General features: G+C 34.7%; 1 protein-coding gene across 1 annotated transcript in view; it reads left to right on the plus strand.

The window, feature by feature from the left end:
- The window catches only part of LOC140445842 (ubiquitin domain-containing protein 1), a 75,663-nt gene that overhangs the window by 46,012 nt on the left and 14,899 nt on the right, over positions 1-14,752 (plus strand). The window contains exon 3 of the mRNA XM_072538224.1: positions 1,953-2,112. Coding sequence (XP_072394325.1) covers positions 1,953-2,090 — 138 coding nt within the window. The 3' untranslated portion in view covers positions 2,091-2,112. The remainder of the gene's footprint in view (positions 1-1,952; positions 2,113-14,752) is intronic.

Genomic DNA, 14,752 nt, shown 5'->3' on the forward strand with positions numbered 1-14,752 from the left:
GATAAGCCAACAGCGCTATACGAGCAACATCTGCTTCAAATTCTTGCAAACTCTCACTTGCTCGTTGAATTCTACTTCTTATTTGTACTTTGTAGACTTGTTGTAGATGGGCATCTCCGTAACGTTTATCTAGTCGAGTGAACAAGGTCTGGTAACATTTTTCTTGCCCTTTAAGAATCGATCTTAGGATATCCGCAGCATCACCTCGTAAAGCAGCAGTCAAGGAAACAGCCTTTTCTTGTTCTGCCCAATGATTGGCTGTGGCAATAACTTCAAATTGTCTCTTGTTGAGAATAGTCTTCAGTCGTTCTTGGAGGATCTTCTTGGACCCGCTGCAGTCTTCATCGCGTTCTTCTAGTTGCTCACGCAACTGTTTTACTGACAGTTCTACTAGCAGTATCTTTGGTCAGGCACACACGTACTTTTGTAAATGTTCTTACAAAGATCACTACCGAACTACGTGGATATTCCCGACAAACAATACTTTTTAAAAGTTCAAAAGTCACTGCTGAATTTATTTTTTTTAATCTCACACCGTAACACCAATTGTACCGTTTTTAAATAGAACGAGCGGTTCGAATTTATATAAATATATTTATTTATAAGTTTACATCACGATTATATCTTATCAACTCAACTTTAACTCCTAGAAGGTATGCTTATATACAAAAGTTATTATGTACTAGAATATTCTGGCGTATCCCACCTCTAATTCGCCTATTTGACGGGTCGATCCCTCCCGCGCTCCATACATCGCTGAAACTTCTAGTCGCTTTCGAAATGCAACCGTTACACGGGCCACGGCGAATGCATGTTCGTAACAATATACATAACTGAAAATATGAAAAGAGAATGTGAATTTTGCATCTACACAATTCAATTAGAAAATTATCAGAACGCAAATAACTTTTCAGATTCACTTTCAGTCTTTCAGTTTTAAAATTGTAAAATTCCACTCATACACATCCATTCATGTTATTCGTAGTGTCCAAACACTTTAAAAAAAATACAAGATCAAATAAAAATATTAGATTCTTCAGGATCAAAGCACACGTAGGGATAAGAAACAGATAAAATTACCAGAGAGAGCATACAAATGAGGGAAAAAATAAATTGCAAATTTTTGATAGAACAACAAATAAACTTAGCCAAACAAAAAATGATGAGGTAAATGGTCCTACTTGTGGCAAGAATATATTTTGTACAAATCCAACGCGATGCATCAAACTAGAAACCATATTAAGGAGAAAATCTTAGTAAAACAAATACGACTACAATTGCCAAAGTACAACCACCGAAAAGTGTGTCATCAGCAGAATGAAGTTTGGTTCCACATTTAATCCAGACATAACATTAAAATACTCGGGAATGCGATTGTGAAGTTTGTAACATAATAGGAGGCCTAGGCCACTTTTTTTGACTGTGGGCTCAATCCAATGAGCTGTTCAAAGAACTTCTTCAATTTAATATGGACATTTACAACATTAGCTGCTCGTGTTAGACAAGACAAGTTACAATTCAAAAGGTAACAAGAAAGAAGAACAAAGACTTATTCACAATTGGTCAGGTTAGGTTAGGCTAACCAATTGTGAGCTTTTTTGTGACAAAAGAAAAAAGGTTTTTTTTTTTGATTTTTTGCCTTTTGAAAATGGACCCACATTTGCAAACAATTCATCATTTGAACAGTTAGGATTGTTTGTTCCTTATGTTTTTCCTCAATACTTACATATACCGAAGCTATTCGATGTCTGCCTTGTATTGTTATTAAAATGCCATGAACGGCCCGTGGGCGAGAAGAGTATAATCCCTGTGTATAAAATTAGTTTCTAGCTGGATCAGCTAGAAACAGCTCTATGTTGCTACATCTAAGATCTATGTTTTAATACCATATGCCATAAAATTATATTCTTATACTAATTTCGTGTATTTTATCGAATATTTTTTTGTTACAGAGTCAAGAAGGAATAGAATCTTCAAGGCAAAGGTGGTTTTACGGGGGTAAATTGTTAGGTGACAAACTTCATGTTGAAGAAGCCAAAATACCACAAGGTTATGTGGTACAAGTCATAGTCAATATGGAGACTTCATAATAGAGGATTACTTTAGAACTTGGTAAGAGCCTTTACACAAAGAAATAGGTTTAACGACAAGGCGAAAAGCTCGACTTCGTTCGGAAAAATATTCTCATGAGATGTTTTTGCATAATCAATTTCATAAGATACCCCAAAATAAGATTCAAGAGGTCGCCCAGGCGAAAAGTTTATACAAATTGTATCAATCAATTTTTTCGGCTCGTACATTTTTTTTTAATTTTTTGGACAATTCTGAACAAAATAGGTGTCGTGTAATTTTTCTGTAAACTTAATCGTTTTCGAGTTATAAACAATTTAAAACTGAAAAAAGCGCAAAATTTTTTTGCACGATTTTCAAGCTCAAAAACACAAATAAAAAATATTATTTTTGAATTCACCAAGGACCTAAATTCAAGTTCAAACCTTGTTCTATCATTTCCCGAAATGTATTTTGGGCTTATTTCGTTTTAAAACATTGTTTTTTAATCGTTAATGAAGCACTTATGACAGGATGGGCGCTCGGGCTGCCACGTGTATAAGAGAGAGAAACAAGGTCTATGGCACAATGGCACAAATTTTTGTTGGTTTGAATTCTCATTGTACAAATGGGCGCCCGCCCAGCCATCGGCGCTTCATCAATTAAAAAACAATGTTTTAAAATAAAATAAGCCCAGAATTCTCATCGGGAGTTGATAGAAGAAGGCTTGAACTGAATTTAGGCCCTTTATGATTTTAAAAATAATATTTTTTACTTGTTTTTGAGCCTTGAAAATCGCCATTTTGCTTTTTTTCAGCATTAAATTCAGCAAAAAATGTTAAAAATTTGAACAACTTTTCGCTTGAGCGACCTGTTGAACCTTATTTTGGGGTATCTCATGAACGTGATTTGCAAACAAATCTCATGGGATATTTTTCCGAACGAACCCGAGTTTTTCGCTTTGTCCAGTGATTATTGCTCACAATTAACTCAGTTATGCTTAAGAACCGTTTACAGAATATCTTCAAAATTAGACAAATTTCCGAATGCCTAGAATACGAGTTTGTAACGTGTTTGTAATGTGTGAAACCTTGCTCAACTTCAGCACTTGAAGATCTTTTTTATTAAGAATGCCAGCTATCCAAGAGAAAATTTTCACAATCACACAATTTGATACATATAAATTTATTACAATTTGTGTGATAGCTATGGAAGATCATATTGCACATAAAGTGCAAAAAAAATATGATATAAATGTTAATGATTATTACGGATCCTGGATATCTCCACTTCATGGTTTTGTTCCAGTTTCACTTTTTAATGTTTTACTTCATGCAGATTTTTCAGGAAGTTTCCTTCCTGGCACACAGCGTGTTTTTATGGCGAAGAAAAATTATGGAAACTATCACGATGAAATGTATGCCGCATATTTTGAGTTTAAAGAGGCGTTACTACCGAATTTGCCTTATAATGGTCACATAAATGTCATTGAAATGGACAATGCATCGTATCATTCCCGTAAAGAGAGATTCGCTAACAATTTATAGAATACAGTTGCAATCAAGGAATGGCTAGTGGAAAGAGACATATTTTTCAAAGAGTGCTATTTGAGATCCGAGCTATTAGAAGCAGCGCTTGCTTTTAAAGATCAATACAATAAGTATCATACAATCCGACATCCCGGCTGTAGAGGGCGACAATAGTATAATAATTTACTTTCTGTGAGTAACCTCGATTATTCTATAATCAATGAAATGCATTGGTCAGTCCAATCAGAGTACGGGCTTTTCGGCTATTTGGCTGGGTGCACAGAAATCGAGTATTTTTGAGTATTTTCCTGTCGGAAAGTTTTTCGATAGCTTATAAAAAGTTAAAATAGGAATGTGCAAACCGTTTCGCTCTAAATCAAACCGTTTGGACGTTACAATTGTCCAAAATGTGAAAATGGCCACTTTTTAAACGTCAATTACTAAAAAACAATTAAATTAGATATAGGATATGATACACTAAATCTATTAAACCGTATTCATTTTACAAATTCCCAATCGTCAATAGAACCACGTGTAAGCCAAACAGGGACCTATGTATCATATGATTTTTAAAAGTATTTACTTTTGAAACTGAAACTTAACAATAACTATAACATAAATATAACACAATATATTAACTTAAAAATCAACACGATACAATTTGAATTTAAAATGCTGGCAAGTTTGGATCTGTAACATGAGAATCTGTCTCACTTAAGGTAATAAATTATATTTAATACACTCTTGACGAATGAGACGGCGAATATCAACACGTGCTAATGTTTACTGATGAGAATTTGGTAAACGAATGTACTTTACCTATCGAAATTTTACTAACCGTAGTTTTTCCATAATCGATCGATGCTATTTCCGAAGGTTCCACCCTGTATAGCAATCAAAAAATGTAATATAAAATATGTGTTGTGAGTTTAATAAAGTATAAGCCTGCAAATGTGCATTAATATCTGAACCGTACTTGGCTCTCAGTGTGTGTGAATTTCACTATAGCGTGGGATCTCTTACATAAAGTGTAAAAGATAGAGAAACTTAGCTTATGTTGTCAATGTCCCGTAGCCGACTCTTAAAATTGTAAAGGCAGTTTTTTTGTTTAATATAAACGGATATATTTATATATACCATGATAATAATTGTAGTAAAATTTTTGTTTACAGGCTGCGTAAATCCGTTGCATATGTCTAAAAAACTAAAAACCTAACCTACCATCTGGCGTAGCTGAATTAAATGTGTAATGTTTCGGCGAGTCATTGTCAACATTTACTTCTACTTACTACTTAAATATCATTCGTTTGCCATTAGCTCGTAAATAATTCAACTTATTGCTTAACTTTGAGATAGTTCCCCTTTATAACGAATGAACTTCAGATAATAGCAAATTAAACCATAAATAATTCGTTGTGTTGTTAAATAGTCCTCGGCGCGTTTCAAGGTATTGGAAATCAATTTGTTGATGAATAAAAAGTGAATGTTTTCGTAAGATAGCAAATTTAATATACTTTTTATTAGAAGGAAGTGACAAGTTTTATTATAATTTAAACTATTTTCCGCTTGACTGTTTCAGGCATGATCAGAAGCATAATTCATTATTAGAGACACCTAGTAAAATTCAACTCTTTTTACAAAAGGGGTATATAATATGTAATATATTACTGCGTTTGTTTCCATTTTGTGTTGTAACACTTTATAAAATTGCAAAAAACCTGGCAACACAGCTGGCGTGGAAATACGTGGCTCAGACGCCATTTTATCCTGCGGTGAAGCTCAGCTTACAGCTTTTGCTCATTTTAGTGTTTATTCTTAGTAGGTATTTAAAGTTTTTAGGTTATTATAAATAGTTTCCATTGCTCTCTATTGATATTCTGAGTGTCTTATACTATTTCTTGCGAATTCATCACACATTGCGTGTTCGTTACACCAGTTCTACCAGAACTGTAACTTTCTCATCAAGAGTAAAGCCAAAGACATCTCACCAAGTAAAAAGGCAAAAAAAACTTTATTATTGAATAGTAATCACTTTCAGAAGAAATATAACAGCAATTTCTAGAGTTTCAGTGGCAACTGTGGACGACATAAAGAAAAAACTTGATAAAAATTTTGATTTGGTTCCTCGGCGCAAACAGAAATGTGACCGAATAAAAATTGCAACACTACGGGATGAAAGCAAAATTCGCCATATTGTTTTGACAAACAGAAAAGAACCTCGAAGGATTTTAACGAAAATTGTGCAGAATTATGGCGTCAACATTTTACCAATATCAGCTGATCGGCGAATAAAGAATCTGGGATTTTCAACTTGTCGCCCTACATAAAAGCCGCTGATCATACTAGCCGTGAAGAAACAAATGTTTTAATGGGCTAAAGATTACAAAGATTGGACGATTGATGTTTGGAAGCAGGTAAATAACATTACTTAGCATTGTTTTTCTATCCAGATAACCATATTCCAGGTTTGGTTTTCTGTCGAACATACTTTACAAATCCTCATGGATAGAGCTGAATCTGTAAGGAGAAGACATGGGGGAAAATACAAACAGGATTGTATTGTAAGGACGATAACACGAATGAGCGTCATGATTTGATTCATTATAAGCAGTCAAAGAATTTGTAGAGTCTACATTGCCGAAGAAACAATGCGACACGACCAGTACTTGAGAGTAGTGCAAACAAAAATGCTTCCTCAGAACCAGGAGTGGTTCCGGAATCAGAGTTTAACATGTATGCATGACTAAACACCTTGTCACAAGACAAAAACTGTTATAAAATTCCTCTTCTCTATAGGTATTTAGCGGATAGCGGATTAATAGGTCGACTGATAGACTTGCATCTAATAGAAATGTATGGAAGCTAATGAATGGAAAAAAGAAATATCTAATAGAATTATAAGCACAAAGCGTCGGCTGATCGATAACTTCACAATAAAAGTGTGGCACAGGAGTGAAACAATTTAACAAAACTGCCAAGAAGTTGCCAGATAGTCATTGCTGCATCTTCTCCGTAAAGTTACAGGGCGTCTAAAGTCAACGTGTGTTAATAAAGTCTACCACTTAAATGAAATCGCTGCACCGGGAGTTTGATGGGAGACAGTCGCTTCACAAACAGAGAATAAAGTCGACAGAGCCCGAACTCCCTTTATATTGGATCCAACCGGCTTCACGTAGACTAAAATCACGTTGTAGTCTTCTCAGAGTAACCAAGGACTACGTTAATCAAACTCCATCTAAATCTGGGAAATGGATAGTATCAAAAGATCATCACTGGATGGCACCATTAGAAGAACTATCTTCTGGTCACGATGAATCACGGTAAATCTGGAAATCCTTTAACACACTACCAGATTTCCTTCTATTGTTTGTTCAAAAATTTTAATGTATCTCTCGTATACGAAAAAGATAATAGAATACAATAATAAATAAGATGTGTACGCATTAAATGTATATCTCTATAACGACTTTAAATGAGGTGTGCTTGGACCAGTAGCGAGCGATGACAAATCAATTGTGAGTTGCGTCCATTAGATCCTATAGGTCCATGAATACATATATACTGGATCTACAGTCGCACAAGTTTGATGGCACGGAGTATCCCAATCAATGGGTGATTGTTTTAAAAATTTGTTCTGCTAAATTACGCGATGAATTTTTAATATGTCAATGTTATTTGAATGTAATTTAATTTAATGTAAACAACTCATTCTCATTGACGGAGACTAGAGCCAAAACACCATGTTTTTCACTTAGATCATGGTTATTTACAGCACTTATTTTTAACGTTCACTACCAGAACTGTGACCAGACTGTTAGAAATAGGAGGAAACTGCTAGAAAGAAGGGAGACTGATAGAATGAGGAATAGACTGATAGAAAGAAGGAGAGGCGGCTAGAAAAAAGGAGATATTGTTAGAAGGAGATAGAGCTGCTAAGTGTGGGGGAGGGAGAAGGAGGAACAGAGAATGATTTCAGAGAACAAATTAATAGCCGAGTCTAGACTACTTCGACCTTTCTATTTATATTGATTAGTTATGTACAGTTTTTCAATTGTACCATAATGCGTAAAAGAAGGGAAAAGTTTGGTATTGTAGAAATTTTATTAAGATTAAAAATAAACACGTTTCATGCTTCGGTATGGAATTTTTATGGCAATTCTGACAGAACCATAACAAAGACGAAAATGTGCCATCCTGACCTTGGACCATATTCTATATATATTGAAAATTTTCACGCTTATTGGAATTGAGGCCGAAATCCACTTTACCGATTAATTATTAAATAAGTTCATATGTTGAATGTCCAGTGAATAGCGTATCGATTGCGATTAGTGTTGGTTTGTAGGTAATCTGTGTCGTCTTGGTAACTAAACAAAGACCAACGATGGGAATTACTGTAATAGATCTGACTATAAAAAAAACACAATTTTATATCATGCAAACTTCTTAGAAATTGTTTATTTATGTCGTCGTAAACACTTTTTCAACCGCGCGCGGTTATTTGTAAATTACCGATCTTTATTGTAACGTAAAAAGTTCGACCTTTAGAAATGTTAGAAATCTAGAAACACGATCGTTGCAAATAATCATATCGATGTTCAAGATAAGTGTAAAACTCTGTCCACTCCTTCTTCATCATAGCATAGCCATCATATTTAGAGTACCAAACCTTTCTCTGTAATATCACTCAGACAAGAAAACATATTTAAAGGATATTTGCCAAAGATTACCAAATACGATTAATCAATATCTGCAACCACAATCTATCAACAAATATTTAAATGATGAATGGGAGAATTTGAAAATAAGAACTGAAACGGCAACTTATGAGTACCTAGACAATGGAATCGATGAAAAACACGTGAAAACGCAGTAATTGAAAATAAATGGCCATCTCACAAGTACTTGCAGAATAACACCAATGAAAACAAAGATTTGCCGGTACCGTCGTTTTAACAACTAAAAGTGGACACCAAGAGGCTCCGGAAGAAATATATCCCGGGATGGAACGATGAATGTGACCGCCTATGTAGAGAATAGTAATAGTTCAAGGAAAGATGGATGAAAACAACTGAGAGTCTAAATTTCAAAATACCCAGCAGATAAGTATGAACTCTATTACAAACACTTAATACAAAACTTACCTTGTCGCTTTACCAACAAATGTTACGACTGACATCAAAATAGGCAAATCACCAGAGTTTAATGGAATTCATCCTGAGTTCCTTGTACGATACAGCAAAATAAGGCAAACGTGGCTTAGAAAATGTTCTCCAAACATTTTATTAACAGGAATCTTATCAAAAGCGTTTAAAACTTATAGCTAGAGAGTTGCTACCACACACGGAGCCTGGTTTCGAAAAACAAGTAAAAACATCAGTTTTTAAACTTATAAACATCAGTTATAAACTTGTTAAAGTGGTTCCATGCTGACTAATTAACAATATGCTATCAGATGGATAATTTCGCGTCGTACAATGTAACAATATAAGCTAACAGAGAAATCCACAAGGAAACTAAATTCCTGTAGCTGGATGTATACCATGTATCACAAAAAATTGATTTAAAAATTCCTTTATAAAAGGTATATACAGTATAGCCCAAAATAAACAGTACTGTACTTTTAATGATTTTATTGTTTTAAGAAATACATATTGACAGTTATTACATGTTCTAAATGTGCTCCTCCCCGCTCAAGACAGACTTCATACCGATGTTCGAAGTTTCTCGTAATGGAATGAATAAAAGTTATCTCAGGTCCGCGAAGGCTCTGGCGGCATCCTTTAATTCATCGATGGTTTGTAGTGCCTGTTTAAACACGGCAGTTTTAGATGTGCCCCAAATGTATACGTCTGGAAATGTGAGGTCTGGAGAATGAGAAGGTTAAGGGAAGTCAATAAATCGTGAAATGAATCTGCTTGGAAAATGTCCCTAAAAAAATTGACGAATTGCGACAGCAGTATGGCAAGTTGCCGCGTCCTACTGAAAAAATTGGTCTCGAAATGATTACGTACACGGCATAATTACTGTAGATCAGGGATAAAGCGTGTTAAAACTTGTATGTACCTCTGTTGATTAAGTGTGACTTGTCCACCATTTACTTCGATAAAGTACGGACCAATGATTCCGTGTCCCGAAACTACACACCAGACACTTTTTGCACTATGTAAAGGAACTTCTTGAACTTCATCTGGTTTGGCAAAGCCCAGAAATCGAGCAACATTTTACATGGCTTGACAAATGGAAATATGCTTCGTCTGAAAACCATACATTTTTCAATAATTTAGGATTTTCATACTGTAACGCAAGAATTTGGGTGCAATATTCCACTTACTGCGATAATCCCGAGTATATATTTGTTGATATACCTGAATTACATACGAAAATGCACCCAGCTCCTTTAGGATTCTTTGCAAGAAAGTTCTTTTTAAGCCAACATGCAACGCTGTCCTTGTCTGGCTGGCTTTAGGATTTTCCAAGATTATCTCAAAAACACGTTCATGGTTATTGTTTTTGTTAACTGTACCGGGACGCCTTGAGTTTCCTTTTCGTTGGCACAATAGATTACCCGTATTTTTAAACTTTTCAACAACCTTCAAAATTACAGCATTACTTGGAGAACGTTTATTAAACCGTTGTGTGAATTGACAACGTGTCACACACGTATCGCGGACTGCCATCATTACGTCGGCCGATTTCATATGAGCGGAAAGAATGCTCCACCAGAAACACTTTCTTCTTTGTACTTAACACCATTTTTAACAATTAGGCCTTACTAATTTATTGTTTTAAGATTACTTAAGAGGTTTATTCTAGTTAATGTGGGTATGACAGCGCACACAAAGAGACACCTAGGTTTCAGTTTGAGTACTGTTTATTTCGGGCTACACTGTATTAAAACACCCTATCGGACTACATCACAGAACGTTTTCAGAATTAATATTCCATCATCAGTGCTCTCTGGATATACATGTTTTTAGCCACTAAATACATGGGTAAAAACCATTTAAATGTTGTTAAATTAAATTTGAGTTACATTATTTGATATTATATACTAGGATGCTTAAGGTACAATAGAAATAGGTAACATGTCAACTTAAAACTCCACTGGAGGTTGCTAGTCCTGAGACAAAGTATCTACGAGGACTTGTTGATAGCAACTCTCAGTTGCTGGAGTCTTACGTTGCTATGTTATCTATTCCTTCTTCTTCTTGTAGTTCCTTCTCCTATCGGAGGTTGGCTATCATCACTGCTATCCGCACCTTATTGGCGGCTGCTCTGAAAAGATCTACTGAGCTGCAACTGTACCACTCTCTTAGGTTTCTTAGCCAGGAAATTCTTAGTCTTCTTATGGATCTTTTACCCTTGATTTTACCTTGCATTATGAGCCTTAATATCTCATATTTCGCACCTCTTTTAATGTGGCCTAAATATTCCAGCTTTCTTGTTTTGATGTGCTTTATGACCTCGCAATCCTTTTGTAGCCTTCTTAACACTTCTGCATTTGTAACTCGTTGGGTCCATGGTATTTTCAAAATCGTTCTATAGGTCCACATCTCAAATGATTCCAACTTCTTTATGTCCAGCTTCCCATTCCATACAACAAAGTCGAGAACACGTAGCATCTTAAGGCTCTTATCCTCAGCTCCAGAGGAAGGTCTCGATTAACAAACATTGTTTTCATTTTTATAAATGCTTGTTCTGCAATTACAATGCGTATCCTTATTTCTCTACATTGGTCATTGTTTTCATTTACCCAGGTTCCCAGATATTTGTAGTTATTCACTCTTTCTACTTGGTTTCCCTCGATATCTAGCCTTCCTACTGTATGTTGCTTAGAAATAATCATGCACTTAGTTTTCTTAACGTTCATTTGTAGTCCATATTTTATACTGACTTGATGTAATCTATTTACTAATCGTTGGAGTGCTTCTAGACTGTCTGCAAAAACAGCGGTGTCATCTGCGAATCTTATGTTGTTCAAGATTTTTCCATTTATTGATATACCCTGTTGTTCCTCTGATATTGCTTACTTAAAAATAGCTTCGATATACAGATTGAATAACAATGGGGATAGCACGCAACCCAGTCTAACACCTCTTTTGATTTCTATAGTTTCTGTATCGACATTTTCGATTCTAACCTTTGCTTTTTGATTCCAGTACAGATTGACAATAACCCGTATATCTCGACTATCCCCATTCTTTCCTTTAACAGTTTTACGAGTTTCTGATGTCGTACTCTATCAAAAGCCTTTTGATAATCTATAAAGCAGACATAGAGATCCTGGTTCATATCTAGTCGTCTTTGCGCGAGAACGTTAAAAGCGAACAGAGCCTCTCTCGTTCCTAGTTCTCCTCTGAATCCAAACTGGGTGTCATCTATATCTTCTATCTAAATCTATTCCTGTTGTAACTTATACATCCTAGTATATAAAATCAAATAATGTAACTCAAATTTAATTTAACAACATTTAAAGGGTTTTTACCCATGCATTTAGTCGCTTAAAACATGCACATCCAGATAGCACTGATGATGGAATATTAATTCCGAAAACGATCTGTGATGTAGCCCGATAGGGTGTTTTAATATATACCTTTTATAAAGGAATTTTTAAATAAATTTTTCTAACAGAGAAAGTTAAACAATGGAATACCACAGGGATCTGTTTTGGCCCCCACTCGACTCAACATTTGTACGAGCCCTAACAACTATAATATAATGGGACAAACTAAAATACATGGAAAATTCAGATAGTTGGCGGTTTATTTTTTTCTATTCATTTTTTTAATAATTGTATTACTATGTAATTAGTTAATTACTAATAATATTGGTTCAATTAGCAACACAAAACAAAATATGCTTACTCTAACAGAACTAATTAATAATAAAGAATGTTTATTATGACATCGATATAATGAATATTTATGTTTAATACGAAGTAGCATCGCCTGTAGACTTAATGGCCGCTCGAATTCGGTTGGGCATTTACTCGACTAAGTTCGTGTAATGTCCGTTGTGGATTATTCGTTGGTCTCTGTTTCATTTTATGCTATACTGTTTTAATGACACTCAGGTCAGGACTGTTGGAAGTTGGAAGGTCAAGAAAATTAAATTATATTGTGGTTTCCAAACCAATTGTTTGTGGTTCTGGCCGTATAACAGGCCATTTCGTCCTGCCGAAAAATATAATTCCCGCCAGCATTTAATTTCACAAGACTTGACAGTAGGATGTTTTGAGGTATGTGTTGATATTTCGCAACAGTTGTGGTACCATCAATAAATTAAAAACATTCTAAGTAATATAACCCCAAATTATCACACATTTAAGAAATTTTACTGTCCCTTTCAAACACTCTTGGTGAAAAGCCACATGCTTAGTGCGAAAAACTCGTTTACGGGTATCATCAAAACACACGTCGAATTTTGATTCTTCACTAAAAATCACTCGAGACCAATCTTCTACCCACCAAGAAAGTTTAGATTTTGCCCAAATGAGCCTGGCTTGTTTTTGTTTTGCTGTAACTGAAGATATGTTAACATATATTAAACTATTGTTCTGAAGCTATTTTCTTGTGGCATTTTAAATTAATTACTATTTAACTGGGAATAAGCCGCAATTAAAGGTTAAAATACGTTTATTGACGTTTCAATTTCCACTTCGGAAATCGTTCTCAAAATACATTTTTTTTTTTTTTTTTTTTTTTTTTTTTTTAACAAAAATTTGTTTAATTTACTAATGTTTGTATTTTGAGAACGATTTCCGAAGTGGAAATTGAAACGTCAATAAACGTATTTTAACCTTTAATTGTGGCTTATTCCCAGTTAAATAGTAATTTATATTAAACTACGAGTACAGTTTTCAGTTACCTGTAATCCAATACAGATTTATGTTTCTATTTGCGATAGCATTCCCTTGACAGATTTAATCCAGTTTAATGATTCCATTCATCTGTAAATGGCCTTAAGAGTATATCTTCGACATTTTTGCAAACTTTTACTAATAGTCTATTATTTTTATCAGAAACTATTTTTGGACAATTCGGGCTTTTACCTGTTTTATCTAAGATACTTCATGTTTCGTCATAATGCGTAATTATATGCCACACTATAGTTTTAGGAATATTTTAATTTCTCGAGGTACCAGGCGATTTACTCGATTTGACAACAAATTTTTGATGTTTGTTGAGTATCCGGCTGCATTGTTTTCATAGCCTAATAATTGTCTTTTCTTGTGTGGATTTTAGCAGTTACTTCATACTGCCCCATTATTTAGTTGTCACTAATTTTTACATATTTTGATAATCCTTATGACATTGATAGGTTATGTGGGCTGTATACATCAATATTAATTACGTTTTGTGATTATATATCATTTAAAATATTGTTTATTCGGCATTATTATCATAACTATTAAAAAATAATAATAAATTAATAATCAAACACCTGAATTTGTTATATATTTTAATATGTCCCATTATATAGTTGTTAGGGCTCGTATATCAGACCTTCATAACACTTCTGCAAGGAAATTTGGATACGCTGATTATCTTTCCAACATAAGAACTTAAAAGCGACCGAGACAATCCTAACAGATAATTTGTCGACTCTAAATGAATACTTTAAAACATGGAGACTCATACCACACCTAAATAAGACTGAAGCTAGATGCTTTCATCTTAATAACAGGGAAGCAAACCACCAACGAAAATTTTCTTTTAATAATACTGTACTCAAATACTAAAAGCATACTAAAAGATGAACATTCTAAAACAATGAAGATGATAATTAATTGTATCAAGTCTATTCCCGTGTTCTGGGTTTCAGCACTCAGCTATATGGTTCCACTCTCTCTCTCTCTCTCTCTCTCTCTCTCTCTCTCTCTCTCTCTCTCTCTCTCTCTCTCTCTCTCTCTCTCTCTCTCTCTCTCTCTCTCTCTCTCTCTCTCTCTCTCTCTATCTCTCTCTCTCTATCTCTCTCTCTATCTCTCTATCTCTCTCTCTATCTCTCTATCTCTCTCTCTCTCTCTCCGCGGACAGGAAGCACTCAGAATGGTATGCAATAAAATCATGAACAACCCTGAATTGCCCATCCAAACACTCTGGAGTCTTGTTTATCAGCTCGTTGACGGCAATTTCATCCTCGATGCTAACTGGTTGAATTTCTGGAATGAA

This window comes from Diabrotica undecimpunctata, chromosome 7, assembly GCF_040954645.1.
Source record: "Diabrotica undecimpunctata isolate CICGRU chromosome 7, icDiaUnde3, whole genome shotgun sequence".
NCBI classification, from domain to species: Eukaryota; Metazoa; Arthropoda; class Insecta; order Coleoptera; family Chrysomelidae; genus Diabrotica; species Diabrotica undecimpunctata.